The sequence below is a fragment of the Protopterus annectens genome, chromosome 10.part0, assembly GCF_019279795.1.
Source record: "Protopterus annectens isolate FY-2018-M chromosome 10.part0, PAN1.0, whole genome shotgun sequence".
Classification (NCBI taxonomy): Eukaryota; Metazoa; Chordata; order Ceratodontiformes; family Protopteridae; genus Protopterus; species Protopterus annectens.
The window spans coordinates 704,559,950-704,586,000 of NC_056744.1; the positions used below are offsets into that span (position 1 = coordinate 704,559,950).

Below are 26,051 nucleotides of genomic sequence, written 5' to 3' on the forward strand. Positions count from 1 at the left end.
AATTAGATTACTTGAAATGATAACATTTACATGACTAATATGTTTATGCTAAAATTCTAAGTATTTAATAGCTTGGAAATTAAACATCTTATTCTTTTACGGTTAAAATTATTAAAAAAATACATAGGCCCTGTGCTATGTTTGCTCACTCACAAAATATATTTATGCTGGGACCATGTTATCAGTCACCAAACAAGTCCAAGAAGGCCAACAAAAATCTAAGAAATAGCTAAAAGCTTGACTAAGAAAATGAATTGTACTAGATAATTTAAATCTAGCAAACACAGATTGGACCTTTAGGAATATAAATAATAGTACAAAAGCATTATTTCTGGTGTTCTACATGCAATAATAACTAACGCAATTAGTGACCACACTCATGAGAGATTCACATTCTTTTGTTAGCGATCGTTCGTGTACCAGGAGCAATATGACATAAACAAAATTAACCATGGGGAAATGATACTCATTATATGCATAAGCTTTCTATAAGCATAAAAATGATGCCACATCTGTTTCAGCAATAACACTAAACTTTAATGAAGCTGAGTTTCTGTCCAAAAAGAAAAAATGCATAGCTAGAACTGAGAAAGCAGTTTTGTATGTGTATAAACTGACAAAGAATTAGGGGAAGGTATGAAAAAATATCAGCATCAAAACAGAAGCAGTTGCTGCCCATATAGTAGGCAATAAAAAGATAAATGACCACAATGTAGTGGAAAATAACTTGAAAATTATTCACCTTCTTTTTTTATTTATGAATTTGTTAACCAGGTTATAGCACTGATGATAACGGACTAGTTTCAGGGTTAGCTTGGGTGTACATTTATACACAAAATTGAATACAAAAAGTAATAATGCACACAACTACAATTCTACAATGAAGAGATACAGGAGCATATGCAAATATTCAACAAAGGGGTATATTTATATACAGAAAAATGTGTTGAGCTGCAAAGTTTCTTATACCTAAATGCATACAATAAGAGTACAGCAAATCAAGAGTGCAGTTGTGTGAATCAGTGGGTCAGACATACACATGTAGAGATGGAACTCATAGCAAAAATTTAGTATTAGGATTGAATTTACAGTTATTAGAGTCTTGTGCCTAAATTATACTTCATTTTTTGAAAGATTTACATTTTGCTAGCGTGAAGAGGTTTTGTTTGAGTTCTTCTCTGAAGGCATGGTATGAGAAAGTATCTCTTGAGTGTTAATGGGTTCAAATGTCATGGGGTCATAGGATGCAGAAAGCATGCTTTGTGTGCTTTATGGTTGGTGTAAGGTGTGAGGAAGTTTGTGGAGATGGTGGAAGACATCTGAGTTGTATAGGAAAGGGATTCTATCTTCATGAACTGGAAAACTGTGGACCCAAGTTGAAAGGTGACTCTTTTTCTAGACAAGAATAGCAGTCAGCCTTTATTACCTCAAGCAGGTGTTGAACGTTTAGGCAGGGGTCAAATCAGACTCCCACGTATCTGTAGAATTCCACTTTCTCACTAATGCCTTTGTTGTTGATTCTGATATTCCAGGTTGAGGAAACTTTTTTGAGATTTGGGGTATTCTCAGTAGCATGATGTTGGGTTTTTTCAGGAAAAAAAGTAGTCTTTCAAAGAAGCATTGGTCATCTTTTAAGAGTTCTGTTTAAAGGAGGTTAGAAGTATGTGGAGTGGAGGGTTTTGAGTTGTAAGATACCATACTATCTCTGTAAAGTAGTATTAGTAAGCTGGGAAGGTGCGATGGTAGTTTCTTGTTGTATAAAGAGAAAAGTATCTGGGATAGTATGAAACCCAGTGGGACTGTTATTTAGGAGTGCAATGTCAGAGGTAGTGGACTGAAGCTGTACAAAGAAAGATTTGTTGGACTGAAATTTGAGGTGCCATCAGCAAACTTGTGGGCTGACTTCTATGCTTTGAAGTGAGTATATTAACAGGGAATCTTGTGCAAAACTGAATGCTTTGGTAAGGTAAATGAAAATTGCATCTGAGAAATAACCTTTTTCCATGTTTTTAATGTCATTAGCTGGGGTGTAGATAGCTGGCATTGTGCTTTGGCATGACCAGAATGAGCATGCTAATGGAAAAAAGGTATTTATAAGTGAGGACAATTTCATTTATTTGGTTGTAGATGAATTTCTGTAATATTTTCCTTAACGTTGAGAGTATTGAGATGGGTCAAAACTTGTTAACTGTGTTAGGGTGGGGAGAGTTAGGGACCGGTCTCACCCTGGCGTGTTTCCATCACAAGGGGCATGATACCATTAATGAAGAAGACACTGAAGAGATGTTTGAGTAGTGTAAAGACGTGGTCTTTACATTACAACGTAAACCATGAAGAAGACATTGAAGAGATGTTTGAGTAGTGTAAAGATGTGGTCTTTACATTACAACGTAAACAATGGGCAAATTCTATCACTTTCATGGGACTTGGTATTGAAGAGTATGGAAGTGTATTTTTTGTACATAGATTTGAAATAAAATTCATGTGTGTGTCAAACTGGGATTGCTTTTTTGTGGGGAGAGGTTGTATTGTTATTGTCATTGTGTGAGCCGAGGTGTGGAAGGGTGGAAATTGTAAGAGAAAGTCATCTGGAGAAAGGGGAACTGAAGAAGTAGGAATGATGCTACTGTGCAGTGGGTCTTTTCGTCAGGAATTACGGGTGATGTTTTTTACTTGATTCTGTAATTTGGTTATAAAATATTGTGTGGTGAGTGGTGGTGAGGAGACTGTCTTTATACAGTCTGGTGGCATTTTCATTAGGTTTCTTATGTGACTGTATTGTTTCTTTTTTTTTTTTTTTTTTTTTAGGCTGCCCAGGCTTTGCCTCTGGTTTTGTAAAGAACTTTAAGTTCAGGGATTAGCCATGTTTTGGTGGAGGATCTGTAGAATCTGGAGAGTGGTAGGAAGTGCGATCCTGAAGTTCACAGAGGAAGGATGTAAAGGAGTTAGTTATGAGATCTGGATCTTTTAGTGCTGGGATTTCATTTCATGAATGATGTATGAGCTGGTTGTGAAGGTTGTTTTATATATTGTTGTGACTGTGGTCAGAATGTGTCTAGTAGGAGTAGAGTTTTTCTTAGGGAAAATGTAAAGGTCATGGGGCAGTGGTCAGTGATGGATGGGAAATGCTGGAGATGTTTTGGAAAGAGAGCAGGTCATTGGTGATGATTAGATAAACTAGTGAGTGGTTGGAGAAGTTTGTGTTAGTGAAGTTTTGATTAGTTACAAGATGTAAAGTTTAGGGAAAATATCTTGCAAATCAGAATGGTGTTGGGGGGAATAAGTTAAAGCTGAAATCACCAAGTATTATTATGTTTTGTATGGTGAGTAGGATTCTAGAATATTTGAAAGTACAGACTTGAATTTTGTGGCATTGGAAGAAATAAAGGAAAATGTGATTTTAAAATCAGACAGAAGCACTGCCATTTCATATACCACAATATAAACAATTGTAGCTTTCATATACTGTGAAAAAAAGTATCACTGAAGTCTGAAATAAAATACTCTCACCCTCCTTCATATAATAGATTAAAGTGGAATAAAGAATGTATAACAGATAATTAAACACAATGCCAAAATACCTAACAGTTTTTTGTCCAAGACCGGACTTTGTTTACAGCCAGATACAGCGATTGACTGAGACATTTTATTAGACTGTTACTTCACATTACAACATTCATTCCATTCCGTTATACTACACTTTTGTGTAGATTAATACACTTACTATGTGATTATGGGTCTGCAAGCTCTTCAGTCTTCCTTTTCATTTCCTGATATAAAGTGATATATATGCTACTATTGAAGAACTCCTATCAATGTTGTTGTAATAAGGTTTTCAATTTAGTAGCATAAAGGCAATGAAACTGTTTATCAAAGTAGTGTGAATGATTCTATAGTGTAAGTAGTTAAAGTTTATATAATCTCCTTAGGGATGACTATCACAAACTGTGTTAGCTAACAGACGTTTTTTAGATCTTGCTGCATGTGTGACTTCATTGCCTAGAAATTCATCACAGAGCATAAATACATTTGCCAATAACATATACAAATAAACATTGAGTGACTAACCATAGTTGTAGGATAGTAATCAAGTTTTTGGTTGAAAGATGCTACTGTTGCCAACCAACAGGAAACTGCAAATATGATTGTATATCCTTTTTACGTATCCTTTTTGCATCTAAATTAAATCCTATACTAATTTTCTGAAATATTTTATACCATAAGAGACCCAGATAAAACTGTAAGCAAGCGTTAGTTACTGAGAAAGCACACCTAACATCTATCTGAATACGTGTACTGTTTCACCAAGTTACACATTTCATTTGCAATGTTTAAATTAGAGTTGTACACCCATAAAGACCGAATCATACCACCCAGTGTTAAGAACTTGCTTCCTGCCTTAATTGTTTTCCAAAGGTTTTTTTTTTGTAAGGTAGAACTCAGTACTTGCTTTTTTGAAATTTTAACTTGCCCTAGTGTATTGTGATTGGATAACACAGCATAGCTGGTGTGAGAAAGCTCTGAGAGAAGATAAAGTGTCCACATTTTGTGGAGTGGATAGTCTTTGTATTGTTGTACATCAGTAGCAATAGAGTCCTCATCCAACAGAAATACAGTCATCATGTATTTGCTGGAACATCAAAGAGGTGTGAAGCAAAATAGACTTGAAAAATCTGATTTTTTCAATGACCACAATCTTTCAAAATAAGCATATCTGGTAGTTGTCCAGAATTTTGTAGAATGCTCATCACTTTGTCCCATATTTTTCCCTGTCACTCATAACAGTTTTGATTTTCTGTTAAATCCCTAAGGATTACAGCCAGACAGTAATGCCGGATATTAGAGTTAACGTGGTTCTTATTGCTCAGAAAATGCATGTTGATGCAAAACCTGTTATTTTATTAACCTTTTGAATAAATTAAGAGTAATATTGGACATTTGTTCCTCACTCTATTTCTGCTTTGTCCAGTATTCATGAGCAAAGAAGTTGCGAGGTACACTGCAGGAGGATGAACTACAGAGCAGTTCATCAGCTGTAATGCTTTCTAATGATGGTATAGCTGACAAGTGTTTTGAAAATCTTTACCAACATGTATTTTTATTTTTATTTTTACATTTGTTAACCAGGTCAGGCCAACTGGACCCAGAGAGCACCTTTACAGCGGAGACCCGAAGAGAAAAGCTCCAGGAAAGTAATTAAAAAATAAGAAAAACCTAACAATTCAAGTTGTAAGATACTTAACTATACAAAAAAACAGAGAGAAATATACAATACGAATATATACAAGGCAAAAGTACAGTATTTTGAGAATGCAGTATCAATATGTTTGAGAAATTTGGTTAGCATTAAGTTATTTACAAGGAATGTAGCAATGCCTAATATAAAAAAAAAAATCAGAGTAACATCATGGCATAGTATAACAAAGATGCATTTAATAGCATAGGTACTAACTACAGAGAGAGTAATATATGTAGACAGTTTATTTAGATATCAGGCAGATGTGTTAATTGAGAGAAGAAAAATTCCTTAGGTAATTTCTTGACGAGTACATATTCATGCATGTTGGAAATTAATTTTTAGTTGCTTTTTGAATTCGCCACTTTTGGTAGTGGAGCGAAGGGACAATGGAAGTTTGTTCCATGAGTATGCAATTTAATGACTGTAAAGTATTTTTCCAATATTTTTGTTTGGCTTGGTCACCTGCAGAAGGTTTTGTTGTGTGCTTCTGACGTCACAATTGGGTGTGTACGGTGTAATTATGGATGTAAGGGCAGGGCAGGAGTTGGGACTATTTAGGATGCTGTGTGCAATTTGTAGTTGTGATATGTGAAGCATGTGGGGGAGCTCAGGCCATCTTAAGCTTTTCAGGGATATACAATGATGAGATTTGTAGCTATTACTGGCTGCAAATCTTGCTGTCTTGTTATAGGCGGTTTCTAGTTTGGTTAAGAGATTATTTTGGCGGTTAGTGAGTATGGGAGCAGGATACAGCTGGGATGGTAGAATAAATGCTTGAGCCAGTATAGGTCTAGATATGTTAGGTATATATTTGTTGTTGTGGTATAGAAGACCTAGTTTTTGACTGGACTTTTTGATACAGTTTAAGATATGCAGGTCAAATTTTAATTGGTCATCTATAGTAACGCCAAGCAATTTGGTGTTTGAGTTGGTGGTGATAGTTGTATTATCCAAGGATAAGATGCTGAAATTGTCTTTAGCTGGATTGAGGGTTTTTTGGAAGAAAAAGGAGAAGCTTGTTTTTTGGGGGTTGAGAAGCAGGTTGTTTTCAGTTAGCCATTGTTCTACTAGGTGTAGGGATTGTTAAGTGACAGTGTGGAGATTTTGTATATTGTTAGAGGTGTTAATAATTGCGGAATCTTCTGCGTACTGTATTAAGGTAGAGTGAGGGCAGGAGATATGGAGGTTATTTATAAATATATTAAAAAGTAAGGGGCTGAGGATAGAACCCTGGGGAAACCCAATCTTAACAAGATGGAAAGGGGAGAAAGATGTTTGCCATCTGACAGACTGATATCTGTTTGAGAGGTAGCTGTTAAACTAGGAGGTAGTGGAGGTAGAAAGTTGGGTTGGAAAGTTTGTTTAGGAGGATGGGATGGGAAATGGTATCAAATGCTTTGGATAGGTCAAGGAATAGAGCTGATATGAGTTTATTATCATTTCTGGCTTGGACAATGTTGTGTGTGAAAGATAGGAGGGCAGTGGTAGTACTGTGTGAGGGTCAGAAACTGTTCTGTGTGGGTGTAATTAGATTTGCATGTAAGAGGTGGTTTAGTATTTGTCAATGTATACATTTTTCCAGTATCTTGGATAAGGTGGATAATATGGCAATAGGCCTGTATTTTTTTCCCTTTTTTATACTTGTTTCAAATGTTTTGTTTTAAGCACTGCAGCCATCTTCAATCTGAAGGATATTCAATTTTACCAATGTTTATATCATCAATTGTGTCATGAGGCGGCATGCCACCAATGTTGCATCCAATAGACTAGGCTGTGACAAGGATCTCTTTAATTATACCAGAAAGTTCCCTGGCAAGTGAACGGTGCCTCATCTATCTGGCAATATTCACCACCTTGTTGAAGAAGATGCTTCCACTGTGCTTAATGTTCTTCTGCTTCTTCCTGTCACAAGGTGGTTCCTTTAGGGCTTTGATTATCAGGGCAGATGCTGAGGGCACTACTTCTATCTGGGCCTATCTGGTCTGGATAGTGAACTTCACTTTGAATCTCAAACCCTTCCAGTCATCAGTTGCTTTGGCAATGTCATCACCAACTTTCTTTGGAGACAAACCCAAAGAGCCAATTTTAGGGGCCAAAGATGATGTGGCACCAACTTCACCACCTGTGCATCTCAGATACACTCTCCTAGCACCAGCATGGGCCAGAAGGCTTCAGACATATGGAGCATATGAATGGATGACTGCTGGCTGTTTTTTTTTTAATGAGGGTGTGTTAACTTCCATGCAGTGCTTTTGCAATTTGTTGCACCAGAAATAATTTTGCTTGTAGTCTGTTGGTGAAATCAGATATGTTTTACTGTGGCTTTTTTTGCAGAGACTGTGCAGTTTTCTCTATATTGCAAAGAGCTTTTCAAAACATACATTTTTGTCACAAGTTATCATTCCTAGACACAGTTGATATTGTACCAAAATCATAGATCATGAGGGCAAAATAGATATGTTCAAATGAAATAGAATTTTTGAAAGGATTTGACATCTTACAGATCAGGTGCAGATGTCATAACTCTCTGCAGATCTGGTGATTGTTTAAACTAGAGATGTCATATAGGTGGATAGTTAGGGACTTTACAGTTTAAAATGATCATGAAAAAAATGAATTTGTAATTAGGTGTTGTACTGCTTATCACACAACTATGTTTAAGATGAGTGTGGTATTGATCATATTTTGACAAATATTACTATTGGATTAAAGATTGTGAAACATACTACCTTGTATAAGTCAATATGTTTTAATGGTTTTAATGGCTTGTTTTCATTTCTATAAATGTATGATTGCCTGTGTCATAAGTGATAATTCAGTAAAGATGTTTTTTGGTTAAAAAGTATTTATCATTTTCATAATGTTTGTACTCTTATTCACAATAGCAGTGTCATAACCTTAATGTTGTTTAATGATATGCAATATTTGTTCATTGTAGGAAAAAATCCAGTTATTACACCAAAACATCTATTGTATTGCTACATAAAAAGTATAATATCTAGATCTCAAGGCTGCAGAGTTTGAAATATTTGAAATATATATATATATATATATATATATATATATATATATATATATATATATGTGTGTGTGTGTGTGTGTGTGTGTATGTATGTATATGTATATATATATATATATATATATATATATATGTTTATGTATATATATATATATATATATATATATATATATATATATATATATATATATATAAGTATACACCCACATGCACGCACACACACACACACACACACACACACACACACACACACACACACACACACACACACACACACACACACACACACACACATTTTTTCTGGAGAACTTCTCCACTGAAAATGGGATTTCCACAGGTGAGCATTCCTGGTTAATAAACAAACAAACAGAATGAATGGATGAAAAGATAAAAAGATAAACAGATAGATCCATAAATACATAATACATACATATCAGATTTAAACTTCCAGTTTAAAAAAATCACTATTTTTTAATTTTTGCAAGTCTTTTGGGTTTCTAATACCATGATGGGAATGGACTCCATTCCTAAGTCAAAGTATGATTAAATTCGTGGAAATTAGTATTATTTCAATCTTTGATGTCAGCCAGAAGTGTTCTTTGCAGCACCTACAATGTGCCCAGTAATGACTCCTTCTGCAATTCATATGGAGTTACATGTATTGGTAACATATCTAAGTACGACTGTAGATTCATTGTTATGGCACTCGTTGCTAACACTACTATTGGAACTGTTTTGGTATCTTTCTTCCAGATTGCTCTCATTTCTGCCTGCAATTCCCAATACTTTATGACTTTATGTCTGTCTGTACGTATGACACTGTAGTCAGCGGGTGTAGTGATTTCACTGATCAATGGTACTTTTTATGGACCTCTATATCTGGTTTTCTCACATCTATGTTTTGAACTGTGTGTAATGGGTGATCCCACATGATGTAGACGTCATCATTTTTCTATGATGCATTGTGGCTCATGTTTCCAGTGTTTTTCAGCCACTTCAGTACCATAATGTTTGCACAATCCCCTGTGCAACATTCTTGCCACATTGTTATTCCTTTCAGTATACAGCCCTTCTGCCATTAGTATGTCACAGCCAGCAACAAGGTACGCAACTGTTTCCAATTCTGTTTTACAAAACCTACATTTGTCTGTTTCTCCCACATGTTCAATGGACTTTGTAAATCAATGAGTACGTAGCCCACTCTCTTATACTGCCAATATTAACCTTTCATCTTTTGGTTTGAATTTGCCTCTCCTTAACCATTGCTGCATTTGATCCTGATCAACACGAGGTTCTTCCAAAAGATTTCTACATTTCTGCATTTTCCACATTTCTTGCCTTCTTATCTGATCCTACACTTTATATCCTTTCTTTTGTTTTTTTGGCACATTCAGTTGCTGCCTGATTTTTATCTACTTCTGGTTTGATTTCCATTCCTGCATGACACCAATATGCTTCTGCTAGACTAAGCAGGGATGTCATCTTAGATTTATTCTCCTCATGTTTCAAAACATTCACTACATTTGGGTCTTGTGAGGTCAGTAGATATGTGTGGAGTCCCATGACTGCAGATCTATACATGTGCACAATTTCAAGGAGGCCCATACCTCCTTCAGAATGGAGAATATTTAATCTTGGTATGCACTGATTTTCATAAATCATTTGATGAGCATGAAGCATCCTTCTTGTTTTCCTATCTAATCTACCTAGCACCTTTTGGGGCCAGTCAATCACTCCAAAACTGTAAGTTAGAACAGGAAGAGAAAATTGATTTACAGCTTGAATTGTGTTCCTGATGTCAACGCTGTTTTCAGGATTAATTTAAGTCTTCTAAAATATGTCGTACTAAGTTTTATTTGCATTTGTTCATGTTTTATTGTTGATCATTCATCAGTTTCCAAATATTCATATACTCCCTCTTGCTCAAGTTCTTTTATATCACACTCTTGCCCCAAACTAATGTTTTCTTGGTGCTGCAGCTTTCCTACTTTAAAGGTTGCTTTTGCACATTTATCAAGACTGAATGGCATTCTTATATCATCTGAAAAGTTTTGACTACTTGGCAGTTGTGCTTGTAGTTCCTCATCTGATGAGCTATACAGTTTTAAATCATCGACAAGGAGAAGGTGAAAAGTCTTTACATTTTGTTGCTTTCTTGGGGCCAAATTATACCCATGACCTAATTTGTAAAGCAGACAGCTTAATGGGCTAAGGGCAAGGCACAAGAGCAATGGTGACAGAGAATCAACCTGGAATATCCCCCTTTGGATTTTTAACCCTGGAATAATAATTTGTACTTTATCATGACTTAACTGCAAAGTGGTTTGCCACTGTTTCATGGTTGTTGTGATGTAGTTTATCAGTGCAGGGTGTTTCTTATACATTTTTAAGCCGTCTTTTATCCATGAATGTGGGATGCTGTCAAATGCTTTTTGTAATCAATCCATGCCATACTTAGATTCTTCTCTTTTTCTCCATTATGACTTTATTGAACGACAAATGATCCTTTGTTCCATATGACTTTCTTTTATTGCCCTTTTGTTCTATTGCCATAATTGAGTTTTCTTCTAAGTGACTATGAACTCTGTCAGCATCAATTCCAGTTTATAGTTTATATGGTGTTGGAAGGCAAGCTATTGGTCTATAATTTTTGGGTAGCTTGTAGGTTCACTCTTAAGTAGGAGCATTGATTTTCCTAGTTTTTAACCAGGCTGGTGTCTGTTCAGGGTGTGCATATAAATAGTTCTTACCCATGGCTAAATCATTGTGTGAGGATATTAATACTTTTAACCAGAAGTTAGGTACTGCATCTGGGCCTGGGGTTTTCCAATTAGAGGCTTTTCTTAATTTTGTTTCAATATATCTGGCTGTTACTTCATCCCATTTCATATCCTGTAACTATAAACTTTTCATTCCTTCTTTTACTTCTTCTATCCATTTATCATATTTGTTATGTTCCACAGGATCTTCATAAATGCTTCTCTAAATGTTATCTATTTCTTCTTTTTTTTTGGTGGTCTTTCAGTTCCTTTAACCTTGTTTCCTAATTTTCTATAAAACTTTTTTGGGTCATTAATAAATTGCTTATTTTGTATTTTCCTTTATATTTATCTGATATTGTTTACGTTTTTCTGTCTGTGCTAATATTTTTTGTTTATTATTTGAAACAGTGCACGATAAATCCTGATCCATTATAATACTGCACATTGTTTTTATCACGTCTATCTTTCTGAGTATTTTTGTTGATCTATTCCCTCTTCTGTACTCTAACAGTGACACTTCTTGTCTTAATTGCGTTATAGTTTTCTCTGTTCGATACTTCCGTGATGGTATTTGATTTCTCCCCTTACTTTCCCTTATTACCTTGTGTTTTTGTGGTAGACTTTTATCTGTTATTAATTCAGCTGCATAGTAATATATCCTATTTACTTCTGGTATATTGCATGGATCTCTATGGACAGTCCTAATTACTGTGTTCGTTTGTATTATCTAACTTCTGACTGTTTGGTTTTATTGACCTTCTGCAGTCTATTTTTTTCATTGATCTTAATATGTCTATCTATCTATATTAAATCAAGCAACTCTTCTCTTAACTCATTTTCTTTTGAACTGAGAGGACATTTTTTTCTCCATTTCCTGCAGGCATTCTGCAGTAAGTTCTATTGCATCTTCCTATGGCACATACTCTTCAATGTCATCCTGTGTCATCTGTTGCTCTGTCATGTGGGAATTCACTTGCTTATTACTCCTCAACATTGACTGCATCAAAGTTGCCAAAGTTTCCTGTTCCTTCCCTTGCTGTCTAGCTTCAAGTGAATATTTATTCTGGTTTCCTCTGGACAGCTCCAAAATATCTTCATATGGCAACTGACCAGTTGCTTCCTGTTCATCTGGTTTCTCATTAATTTGGATGCCCATTGCTCTATACTGCTGTGGTGCTTTCTGAGTTAGATTTTCTACATTGAATCCTTCACTTCGCAGGTACTCCATAACCTCGGTTACTATTTCTTTAACTTCTCCATTACTAATCTTTTTTTACTTTTCCTCTTTGTCTTATTTTTTTTTAATTGAAAAGTTTTCCATGTCTGGATTCCTTTGCCTGTATTTCTCTTCAAATATCTTTAGTGCTGCTCTTTTTGTATTGATTAGTTTTACTTTCTCCTTTGCATAAATATTACACCATATTAAATCTCTTTTTCATTCCCTTGTCCATAAATCTTCTTCAGATGTCTCCTGATCTTCCTGTTTCTCCTTACTTTGAGGGACTCATTCCATCATGCTGTGATGTAACCTGTGTTAGACCTTCTACACCAAATCCTTCACTTTGCAGACATTCCATAACTTCCTCTATTTTTTTAACTTCTACTTTACTAATCTTCTTTTCTACATTCCCTGTTTGTGATATTATATTTTTATTGTGAAATTTTCCATATATGGATGCTTTTGTCTGTAGTTCTCTTTGAATATCTTTGGGGCTGCCTTTTTATATGGATTAATTTGGCTTTCGACTTTGCATAAATATTGCATCATATCAAATCTCTCTTTCCCATGTCAATATTTATTTTTTCTCCTTTTCAAAAATCTCTAGGTTTTGTTGTTTATATTTTTACACTTCCTCAGATGCTTCTTTTGTCAAACAGATTAAAGTTTCTTCGTCTATATAATGTTTTTCACAAATCTGTTGTATTAATGAACACAATTCCTTATTTGAAGCTTCTGACAGTTTTTCCTAGTGGAGATATTTTTCTTTCCTCTAATTTCTCTCTTAATCTTTTTATATATCTTGTGTTTGGAAAAGCTGGGATTTTTGCATAATAGTAACAAAGCATAATTTCTTTCTTATCCTCAATAGTAAACTCTATGATCTTTATGGCTCTTCTTTGACTAATCATTTTTTGTGACTTTTTAGATTGCTACTTCCTTCTACAACAGGGGATCCATCCTTGCCCTGGGCCTGGCCTGGCCTCATTGTAGGACTGTTTCTATATTTTGAGGATTCTACATTGTCATTTTTTCCACTCCTGGTACCAGTGCGTATACCAGAGCTGGGAGCTTTTTTATCCTGGCTCTTGTGCATACAGTCTGTGTATCAGTGTCATGTTGGTGAGATTTTGTGAAAAACACGGTCCACCACGTGAAGGTACTCACCAAGATTTGAGGATGAAATACATTTCAGCAGTACTACTCTCCTTTGCTTGCTGACTTATCATCTCTCCATTTGGACTCACTAATAGTGAACAGTTACCAATGGAGAAGACAGGCATTTAACATCATGTGGGCCTGTAACATTAATGAAACCTATTTGTTTCTTCTTGCAACAACTAATATGTTGATTAAGTTGTTTAAAATAGATATCTAAGCTAGAAATTGTTTTAAAAAGCAGACTTTCAACATGGTCCTGTATAGTGAGAGAAAAGCACTGAATGTCTGGAGTCTTTTACCAAGAGCAGTACTGTGCCAGCAATTGTGGGTGAGCAAATGGGTATCACTAAGGAAATTATTATTGTTTTTTTTTTTGAGCTGGAGTACAGAATCCTAATTGCCTAGGCATATTAAGGTCTGGCTGAGTTTAATTCTTGTGGCTGCCAAAAAAAGCAATTAGTAGAAAATGGAAATCAAAATCTAAACCAACTGTACATGCAGTAGTGAATACTGTAACAGAGATAAAAGAACTGGAAATGGGATCTTTAGAAAAGAGTAGGAGTAAATTACATAGAGAAAATGGAAAATGTTCAAACAATGAATGCAGATTTATGGTTTGGAGGAGGAGTGAGCTTTAAGGGAATGCAGGGATTGCACAATTTATGCAATGCTGGATTGATAATTGTATAAAAGAGTATATGTGATGTATAATGTTTGTAACTGTGAAGATGCTAACACGGTTTGTTTTCTTTTATATAAATGAATGTTTGCCTATGTCTTAAGAGATAATGCAAGAAATGTGTTTAAAAACTGTAATACCATGTTATCATAGTTAGATTTTTGGGTCTATATTAGAAGAATGAAAGACTAAACATCAAATGGCCTAAAGGCCGAAAATGCCGGACCTCAAAGTGCTTTTTGTGAGATCACAGTACAGCGAAGATCGGAATATTTACCCTTTCCTCACTGTAGTGTGATCTCGGAGTTGGTATATATATTTAGTAGGGGGTGTAGCGAGTTCGAGGTCCGGCATTTTCAGCCTTTAGGCCATTAGATGTTTAGTCTTTTTGTTCTTCTAATATAGACCCAGATTTTTATGTCTTATTATTTATTTTTTAGCTTGGTGCCTTCTACTAATAGCCACTGAATGTTGATTGTTTTAAAATAATGTTCATAACTAGCTTATAATGGACGATTTCAACTACCCCACCATTAACTGGGAAAACTACTCATGTACCAACTCCTTCGCTCAAAGCTTTCTGGAATTCATAAATTCCAATGCCCTGGATCAACTTATCCACACCACCAACAGGGGCAACAATATCTTAGGTTTTTATTAAATTCTTATTTTGGAAAGTAGAGCTGTTTTCACTGGTCTTTTGTGTGGTTTCAGAATATCTTAGACCCAGTCATTACCAACATGAGTGACCGGTGTTCCACACCTGAAATCAACTCCTCGTTGGTCAGATCCGACCATAAACTAATCACCGTAGATATCCGCATACCACCCCCACCCACCATTAAGGAAACCACGGTTAAAAATTTCTCCAACGCCAACTTCATGCTTCTTAAGACAGAAGTAGCGAACTTCATGACACCCATCCAGATGGACAATACAGTTATGACTGCTGAATCCTACACAAATAAACTCTATAAGCACTTACATGACTGCATGGATCATGCTATCCCAAACAGAACCAAGACGCTATCCTCCAAAAAAAGGAAGCCAATCTGGTGGTTCCCTGCCATAAACATACTCTACAACAGAAGGAAGAAACTGTTGCAAAAGAGAGTAAAATCATATGAGTGAAGGAGCTGCCTGGTCAGCCTCAGTAAGAAGCTGAGATACCTTATAAAATCCTCCAAAGCTAGCTACAAAAACAAAATCACCACTGATTTTAAGGGCAACCACAAAGCATTCTATAGCTATATCAAGAATTTCAATGGCAACACCCAGATCTGCTCTGAGTTACAGCACAACGGCATGAAAATTACAGAACCAACTGATATTGCCAACATCCTGGCAGATAGGTTCAGTGCTAACTTTACCCCCCCCCCCCTAAAGGGCCCATATCTATACAGGAAGAATGCAGAGTTCCTGTAGTCACATCTATGCAGGTAAAAGCTGCACTCTCTAAAACCAAAAACACAGCATCCATGGGACTGGGCAACATCCCAAGGTGCATTTTACATGAACTGCAGAACGAACTGGCTCCCCACCTAAGCACCATGTTCAATCATAGTCTCACGTCAGGCTTTGTGCCCACTGAATGGCGCACAGCAACAGTTATCCCACTCCACTAATCCTGGGAACTATCGCCCTATTAGCCTGATGAGCCTGGTCTGCAAGGCCATAGAACGTATCATCATGGAACTCATAAACAAAGACATTGGTAACCTCCAAACTCTGGACCCCACCCAGTTCTGGTTTGTGAAAGGCAGATCATGCCTCCTGAACCTGATCGACTTCTTTGAGGCAGTCACCAAAGCCATAGACGAGGGTAAGGTGGTTCACACAGCCTATCTTGACCTCGCCAAGGCTTTCAACACCATCCCCCAGTCTGGAATTATAGCTAAACTCACTAAACTAGGTATAAATCCCTACGTCACAAGATGGGTTGCCAACTGGCTCACTGATAGAACCCACACTGTAAAAGTTGCAGACTCCAAATCTGACTTCAAGTACAACAGGGTTCAGTCCTGGGACCTCTCTTGTTTGGTATCTACTTCTCTGAAGTACAGGTTAACACAGAAGGCCTCTGGATAATGAAGTTCACAGATGACTGCAAACTATGAGCCATAGTCGAGTCCCCAAATGATGTGGACATCCTACAGAAGAGCCTCACTGAGACAGATGCCTGGTGTCAGAGGCATGTCCTCAAGCTCAATGCCAAAAAGTGCATTGCCATCCCCTTTGGCAAAAACTCTGTATCTATGAACTACCACATAAACAGCAGTCTACTTAATGCCAAATGTGTGATGAGACCTTGGGACCTAGGTGGACAGTAGTCTCTCCTTTGATAATCACATCGCCACTGTAGTCAGGAAATCCTTCTATGTGGCACACCTCATCACAAAAAGGTTCTCATCCAGGAAAAAAGTTCCCCTCTACTCAGCACTCATTAGACCCATTATAGAATACAATACCCCTTTTGGAATGTACCTCACAAGACATCTGCAGCACCTGTAAAGGCCACAGAAGTACCTCACAAAGAGGATTACTGGCCTCAAACAGATGTCCTACACCGACCGTCTCAAAAAACTCCAGCTTTACTCTGTAGCATATCGCCTACTTTGAGGAGATCTCTGGCTAACATATAAAGCTATGTTAAACCCAGAGCTGTTGGACATACTACACATTAAGAAATCCCAATCCCTCCGAGCTACATGCTCTAGGGACCTAAACCTTGTCACCACAATAATCAGGACATGCTGGAGGGATAGATTCCTGCCCAGAGACTTCCTATACTCTGGAACAAGCTACCCATCTATGTCAAGCAAAGTTCCTCATTAGCACTCTTCAAGAAAAATCTTGATGAGTGGATGGGAAATAGGAAATACACCCTGGGGATCACTTCTGTGGCTCTACTTGACAGGGGCACAGGAAATTAACTTTGTTGGGTGGCGTAAGCCAGGGAACCTTGTTGGCTAGGCTTACTTAGGCACTTGGGCTGATAGCCCAGTTCTTACCCATGAACCTATGAACCTGTTGATATTAATTACAATTTTGATTTCTACTATAAATGTGTTGAACTACTTGGGTCATAGGAGATATGGTTTAGGCCTTGTCTAAATCCAGAGTAGGTTGAGTAATGCTGTTGTAGGTTTGATATTATTCTTTGTTAGCTCATGAGGGTAGCATCATGCCATTCAGTTTTATTTATACATGTGATTTCCTTGTACATGTATTAAATGTTTTATTTTATATTTTAATTCTATTTTACTAAGTGTGTTGTAGTTTTGCATTTCTTAAACCATGCTAAAATTGTTGCCTTTAAACCTTAGAAGTATTCAAATCCCACATATTAGGAAGTTTTTTTCATGCTTATTCTATAATTTTTATGTGGATATTGCTCTCTGCACATAATTTGTCCTGCCAGCCATTTACTATAAAGTGTGGGTTCGGCTTTACAAAGTAAATGCATTATTATTTATAACACTACGCGCTTTAGCAAAGTTCCATACAACAACTCAAAGGACCAATCTGCAAGCCTTCTTCAGCATGATTTTCCTCCTGTGCAACCGTGTATATAAATGCATACAGGATGTCTCCCCAGTTCAAGAAACAATTCACAGACTAGAATGCATCACATAGAGGTTTACATCAAATTATAATAGACTTACCCTAACTTAGAACTGGATTTTTATATTATATCCAAGAATTGTAATTGATGAACATATTACTTTCTGTTGCAAATACTCTCCCAACTTTTTATTTTATTTTATTCTCAGTTAACTAGTTTGCATTTTTTTATCTATTTTGGCTGCCTGGGGATCAGTTGTTTGTGCTTCAATTTGCCTTTTTGTTTTTCTTACAACTAAAAAAAAATAATCTAAATAGATTTGACAAAATAATCTCCATACAAGTGTACATTATATGGTTTTGATGCAATTAACATATTTACATTAATTATATTTAGATATCCGATTAAAATTATGTGCCTACTTTACACATTTCTTTTATTATCATTTGCTTTCTGTTTGCCTTGATTGCAGAAACTTTCTTAGCATATAGTTATTCAGGGATGTGAAGGAATCCTCTTTAATTGGCCTAGTTCACTGTTTTAAAATGGCCTAGGAACACTTTGTGGCTGAGAGATAATTAAGTTTTGGATAAAGTAAGAAAAGTTGATCTTAAAGTTTGACGTATTGACCAAATTAGACTAAAATGTGTACCTCTCAGAAGGAAGTGCAGGGATATGAAGTGATGTGGGTTATGGAACAACATCAGTTTCATTTTGAGAGGGTGCATAGATGAAAAAAATATTTTTTAAGGAGTTTGTGATTTATTTACAGTGCTTCTGAATGAAGCGATGAGCGAGTCAAATGTTTTTCCTCTGTGTAAATATTGTGACAAGTAGCACTGTTTTATTATTAGAACATGATTTTGGATTGTATTGGGTATTGAACTGCATGTGTTTGTTGTTGAGTGGGTATAGGTTTCTTTTTCTATTTTTTTTTCATTTCACAGGCCTGAGCCCAATGGTTCCTCTACCGTCCAACATTTGTTCTGCAGTTGGATATGCAGGAATTCATGGGCAGATAAGATCCCTATAACCCATATGTTCCTGCCCATAAATCTCCTATAAGCTCATCCATCCCTATAACCCATATCTTCCTGCCCATGAATCTCCTATAAGCTCATCCATTCATGGTTTGAGTTGGAAGAGAAAGAACAGATAAGCGTTTCTGGTCTTCTGGGTGGTTTAGCCTCTCCCATGGTGGAGCACATCCCCTACAATGCAGTGTTTTTTCTGAACTTCTCTACAACAGCTCTCCAAGGGGAAGTCTATCTTTGCACACTGAATCCATCAACTCCCAATGTAATTGCACATGCAAAACAGGCTTGATGGACTTGAGCCTCATGTGGTGGACACCTAGTGTTCCCACTAGGTGTCATCCATGCAAAAAAACATAACTATCTCCCTCACTCCTGGATAGTTGAGCCACCAGCAACCACTCACTTCCATCCTCCTATGCTACTTCCTACAGGTGCCTATGATGTAATCGGGTCTATATTAAAATACAGAAACCTCACTTATGTGAATACCTAAATGCCGACACATAAATAGTGAATCACGAGAACACTGAACGTCCTGAAGCGCGAAATTCGAAATATCAGATTCCCATAGTTGGCCCTTATCCGGTATAGCTCCCTAATGTAAATGTACAATAGTTTATGACTTTAGGGTTAGGGTGCGGGTTAAGGTAAGTGCGTATATAGTAATACATGCAACCTACAATTTAGGGTTAGAAGTAGGGTTACGTTAAGTGTATATATAGTAGTATAGTTGTGTAGGTGAATATATACGTAAATTACACTTTTCCCGTAGTTGGGTGTTGTTTGTTTATAGTTAGATATATTTGTGTGTAGTGAATGTTTGATTAGGATATGGGATATATGGGGAAGTGTGGATTATTTATCTTGTTTTGGTAGGTAGTACATAGTGGGTGGTGGGGTTAGCCAACGATGGGAATTCAATATTTCGAATTTCACGTTACAGGACATTCGGTGTTCTCACGGTTCACTATTTATGTGTCGGCATTTAGGTATTTCCGTAAGTGAGGTTTCGATATTTTAATATAGACTCATGTAATCATGGCTTTATCCCTCTTTGTGACTGAGAGGCTATGGGCAAGTTTATTCATAGAGAAGTTTGTGGGCATCTGAGGCTAAAAAAATAGGATGTTAACTGATAGATGTGCCCTTTCTTCAACCTGTTTTCCAAGGCAGCATGAAAAAGACCATTTCCCTCTACATCTGCTGCTCCTACATTGTGCCTGGTTTTGGTTCTGGCAGTATTGGAGCTGAATGCTGACACCATGCAGTTCTCAGTGGACTGAAAGTAACTGCTCCACTGGCACCAATGTCTCTATACCTGATGGACTCAGTGTCAACTTCTATGGCACCATGTGATTTTAGGCCTGAGGTGATTAAGGTCATTGGATTGGTGTCAAGACCAACACCAGAATCCTCGGTTCTGTTAAATGTGTTGGTGTCATTGGGCTTAAACCCTCTGCATTGAAACCATTGTCTGCACCTTACCTGGCCTAGCTCCAGCATGCAGTACTATTGTTTTGGAGTCATGAAGGCATATTTGCCGAAAGCGCTTATCGTAAGACTGGGGACTGCTTGTTTTATGTTATATTCTCTTTTTTTTTATTAAAGTTTGGATTTTATTATCAAGTTTTACTGCTGTGGTGGACAACGGGAGTTTTTTAATAGTGTTTGCCTTTTCTTTTCCTCGTTGTTGTCCTTCATAGTGTAAGAAAGTTTTTTACCTAAGCTTGTGACCCTAGAGGAAGTATCCTCAAAGGAATTGGTGGTATAGGTCAAATGTGTGCCATATATGTGAATCATGTCCACCACATGAATGCAGAGACATCTTATAAATAACAGACCATCTGGCAGTTCAGGGAGTAGATGCCCTTCCTTTTTGTATATCTATGTCCATCTATACCAGGTTGAACCTTGATAGCAACAAGAGAGCAATCTACAGTGGCCAGCAACTATGAGAAATGGGTTAACTCACAGATGTCTGCATAGAGTTGGTTTTATACTCTGGAATCCCAGGAAATCAGATATACCTCTCCACATTATAGTATAATGTCAAGGAACTGGCTTGGTATTTCTGTAGCCGATATCTGCAATATCCTCTAATGTGTCACCCATAGGTATCTGGAAAATCCCTGCAATTAAGATGCTTAATGATATACATATCTGTGTGTCCACAGGATTAGGCATATCTTGCATTTCCCTTAATTCAGCTTGGGAGCACCAAAGTTTGACTATGTTCTTTACAGTATCCTTGTCCCCTCTTAAATTGTCCACTATCTGTTGTTCTGTTAGGTGATGGTAAGCTAGGTACTGCCTATCCCTTCTTCATGCACACAGATTACTGTGGCAAGCACTGACTCAGATGTCGGCTGCCAACAGATGCTTCTGTAATTTTGCTGCTCATACCTCTAAAACTTTGATCCTAAGAAATCTGGTTAAAGCCAGAAATAATTGGAAGGGGAGGACAAAGGCCCAAAATCAACATATTTTATATATTACTTTTATAAACTAAGAAAGTTGCCAGAATAACAGGTTTTGTGATAGCATGCATTTTCTGAAGGGTATAATGTCTGAAACTCATGTGGTTGTAATTATTTAGTGACTTCAGTCCTCATTGGTTTAGTAGAAAAAACACAAATTTTATGAGGAATAGACCAAAAATATGTGGCAAAAATCTGGACGTTCTGTGAAAATCTGGACAGTTGAGTGGTATGTTGCTGCCACAGTCCCTAATATAGCTCCTGCATTTATACCACAAATCCAAGAGTGCAGAAATAGTAGGTGTGGCTGAGCAACTCTACCTTTTCAATTTTAGGATCCTTCATTTGCATATTCCTCTTAGCTCATTTGCAGATTCCTTAGTTAGATGTTATTATGCACTTATTTGCATGAGCTTCATATTATGCTCCTTTGACTCTTGCACAGTCCTGTAGTCTGTGTTTTTGAATCACCCACATCCGCATAGCCCCTACCTGTGTTATTTTGCACTGCATGCTGCATTATAGTGTATCTGGTGTACAGATATTTTGCAAAGAGTGTCTTTACTTAAGAGGAACATGGACAGCAGTACTTTATATGGCCTGTGGTGTTGTAGGCATACATCACTCAGCCATTTGCTTCTGATTAAACAGAGCTTGTTTGATCTATGGTCTTAGGGCTTGGTTTTTCATACCATCAACAGCATAGTTACTTTTACAAAATGGCATTATTATTATTATGGTATGAAGCAATGAATAACTGGAATAAATCATTGACTGTATACTAAGTTTTTTTTGCAAAGAATGACCATTCTTATTAAAGAATGTAGGTGATTGGATATGTTGTTGTTGTGTCTTTCAGCTTTTCCCAGTTAGGGGTCTCCACAGCGGAACTCCGGTCTGCTAATGATTGGCAGTAGATTTTTACGTGCCGAGTTGCCAGCCCTGACGCACAACCTTCAATGAAGGTATGCCCATTCACGCATGTCTCCACACAGAACATGCTTTAGCTGAGAATCGAACAGGACAATGTCTTACTGTGAGGCGACAATGCTACCGCAGCACCACCACATTGGATATGTATGTATATAAATATATGAATGTACATCTATCTAGCTATCTGTCTATATCTATCAATATCTGTATCTAAATAGCTATGAAACACTGACTCCTATGGTAGATTTATACCAGGGAATAACTGTTACCTCATGTTAGTGTACCATATACTGCTTCTGCAGTAGGTCTTGGCAGTGAAACAGACAGGACCATCAAACTCCTCCCTCCAGAGTAGGGAGCTGGCATCAGCCAGTCACCGCTACCTTCCCCTGCTCGATCCTCCAGCTACCAGACTTTCCCTGGGTTGTTATGACTTTGTCAGGAATTTATCCATTTGCTTCACAGAGCTGATAGAAAACTTTTAGTTTTTCCATCACTCTTCTGCTGTCAACCTCATCTGTCTTCATGAACTTTGAGTCATGACCAAACTGATGAGCGCAAAGATACAGTTGGAAGAATGAGGCTCCTTTACAGAGTTTCTGGGCTCACTCTCAATGAGAGACTGAGGAGGTTAGCAACCTAGGAGGCTCCGGCAGTCCAGTTTCTGCTCCTTGTGGGTGAGAGTAGTCACTTGAGGTTGTTGCTCATCAGTGAGAAATTCCCATGAGAAGAGCTGGGGACTGTTAATTATTCAGATCCTATATCCAGTATTATAGTTACAGATAATATTGTTAGTGAATGCAATAATTTTAAGATTTATAACTACAGCAATATACATCTCAATGTTGCCCATTTCAGTTTGTTATCTAAAGGGCTGAAATTTATACCGACTCCATCTTTTCAGGTAGTGAACACGATTTTTGACCTTAAGAAATATATCAGAAAATTAAATCTTTCAGTTATGTTTGATAAGGTAGATAATATGGAACAGGATAGGGCAGTAGGCTTGAGAAAGAAAAGCCATTTTATGCCGTATAATAATCCAGTTATATCTACATTTGAAAACAAGGTCATTAAAGATATTTATAAATTTAACAACAGAAATAAAAGAAATAAATCAGCTCAAGGTTTTACCAATTTAACTAAGGAGGAAGCCTGTATACTGAATGATTTATGTATGGATCGAAGTTACAGGGTAATGAAACCCGACAAGGGGGGGGGCATTGTGATTTATGACTCTACTATATACAGTGCGAAAATTCACAACATATTGCATACATCCGGTAACTATGAACTTTCTTCTTTGAATGAACTTAATATTTCTTATAGAAGAATTGATACTTTCCCTGAGGATTATAGGTTAGAACATAGAATCACCGAGGAACAGTACGAATATATGAAGGTGGAATTCCCCACCATGGCCACCATAGTGGGGATCCCTAAAGTTCATAAAGACCATTTAGATCCACCGTTTCGGCCCATCATCTCTGGTAGTAAGGCTAAGACCTTTCCTATTGGTAAATTTATAGACACCACCCTTAAATTCATATATGACAAGGTGAGGCATTTAGTGAAGGACTCATGGGAATTTCTGCGTAAGTTCCCCATCAACACAGCTGAGGACAATTTAATATTCTGTTCCATTGATGTCATTGACTTATTTAGCAGCATACCAATAGAGGAAGGACTGGAGGCCTTTACTAGGAGCCTTAGGAAGTATACCAGTTTGAGTTGGGACAAAATCACCCTTCTGGTAGATTTAATGAGTATCGTCTTAGAATACAATTTTATATATTATGAAGGAGAAATCTTCAGGCAGATCAGTGGAGTGGCTATGGGTGCAGCATGTGCCCCAATCTTTGCCAACTTAGTCATGTTGGATTGGGAAGATAATTACATCTTAAATAGCACCCATGTTGACAATATAGCCTACTTCTCCCGTTTCTTAGACGATATATACATCCTCTGGAAGAATGATACCACTACATTTGAGAATTTCATGGTTGATCTTAACTCGAGTAGTCAGTTCTTAAAATTTACTTTCACATACAATAACAATGGGGTACCTTATTTGGATACCCTGGTTTCTAAAGATATTAAAGGTTTTAAATCAACCATTTATAGGAAGATGACGTTTTCTAACTCATACTTAGACTTCAACAGTTACCATCCTTATAAACTGAAAAGAAACATCTTTAAGGGTCAATGCATTCGGGCCATAAGAATGACCTCCAATTTTGATGACTTAGTCAATGAATTGAATTTTATATTTGATTTATTCAAGGAGAGAGGTTATGATGAGTTAATGTTGAAAGATATCATGAAATATACACTGGGACAACGGGAACAGAGATATATACCCTTATTGGGGACAGTGAATGGGCCAACGACTATAGTGGCAAACGAAGACAATAGAAATTCTACCATTAAATGCACTAAAAGCAATAAGAGCTCAGACATCATTTCTATGAATGATACCCGATTATATAGTAACTCCCTTGTTATTGAATATGGTCCATGTAGTCAGTCTATTAGAAATATAGTGCTCAATAATTGGCACATCTTAACTTCAGTAAATGATATAATGGACAAAGTAGGGACTCAACCTCATTTTGTATTCAGAATGGGTAAAAATTTAAAATATATTTTGGATAGAAATCCGTTACTGGTTAACCAGAATGGAATCAGTACTTCAAAATGTGGCACATGTCATCAGTGCCAATATATTTGTGAACAGGACTCAATATGTCTGAATAATATAAATCACACTAGGTTACACTTAACAAAAGGAAATTGTAGGTCGACAATGTTGGTATATATTGCACTTTGTATGTCCTGTCAGTATTTCTATATAGGAAAAACAGAGAGACAGTTGAGACAGAGAATATATACCCATTTGTATTCTATAAGGAAGAAAGACACTAAAAATGCCTTATTCAGACATATTTTAAATTGTGGCAGTGACCACAATTTTAAGTTTGGGATCCTGGAACTGATTAAAAACAACCCTAGAGGTGGTAATATCAAGAATCACCTCTTATATCGGGAATTGTGGTGGCAGGTATATACTGACGCCACCACAGCACCAGGACTAAATGAATACATCTCAATTAAACCCCTACTTATCATGGACTGATATTATTTGTTAGGATGTATTTTTATAATCTTGTAGTATTAGGTTATGATTTATTAAGGTTTATGTTAATATACTATCATTGCATTTTTATATTTAAACTGACAATAACATTCTTAAGGGATTTGCAATTTTTATATGTAAGAATGTTTTTTAAATGAATAATAATTTTTAATGATGTAATCAATTGTAATTAGCCTATTTTGGCGCCTTTTCTTGTATTTAAACAGTTGATTCTTTTTCATTGTTGTTCTGATGAAGCTTGCCTCTTGCAAGTGAAAGCGCTAAACCACTGTGATTAAATGAAGTTTCGTTTTTACTTTTGAGTATTCGAATTTTGTTTGATCCTAGCTGTTGGCTGAGAGTGGAGGCAGTAAGCGAGTTGTACTGGCTGCCAATTGTTTTTTTCTTGTTGTTTACAGCTCGTATTGGTTACGTCATCTGTCTTCATGAACTTTGAGTCATGACCAAACTGATGAGCGCAAAGATACAGTTGGAAGAATGAGGCTCCTTTACAGAGTTTCTGGGCTCACTCTCAATGAGAGACTGAGGAGGTTAGCAACCTAGGAGGCTCCGGCAGTCCAGTTTCTGCTCCTTGTGGGTGAGAGTAGTCACTTGAGGTTGTTGCTCATCAGTGAGAAATTCCCATGAGAAGAGCTGGGGACTGATGACAAGGATATTGAAGTCTGGTCTTTCCTGCTTAGCTTTCCAGCACATGAACCTTTCTAGGACAAGTGGTTTAGAAAATGGATGGAATGGAGATAAATCTAGTTATGTAGTTATATGTGTATCTCTCTGTCTGTAACAGTTGCCTCCTGCTAGTGCGC

General features: G+C 36.9%; 2 protein-coding genes across 2 annotated transcripts in view; both read right to left on the reverse strand.

Annotated features, from left to right (window-relative positions):
- Nucleotides 1-26,051, reverse strand: part of LOC122814195 (cytochrome P450 2J2) — a 441,925-nt gene that overhangs the window by 221,909 nt on the left and 193,965 nt on the right. The window lies entirely within an intron of this gene.
- Nucleotides 6,919-26,051, reverse strand: part of RPL12 (ribosomal protein L12) — a 53,323-nt gene continuing 34,190 nt past the window's right edge. Inside the window, 1 exon segment of the mRNA XM_044084927.1 lies at nt 6,919-7,379. Coding sequence (XP_043940862.1) covers nt 6,919-7,379 — 461 coding nt within the window.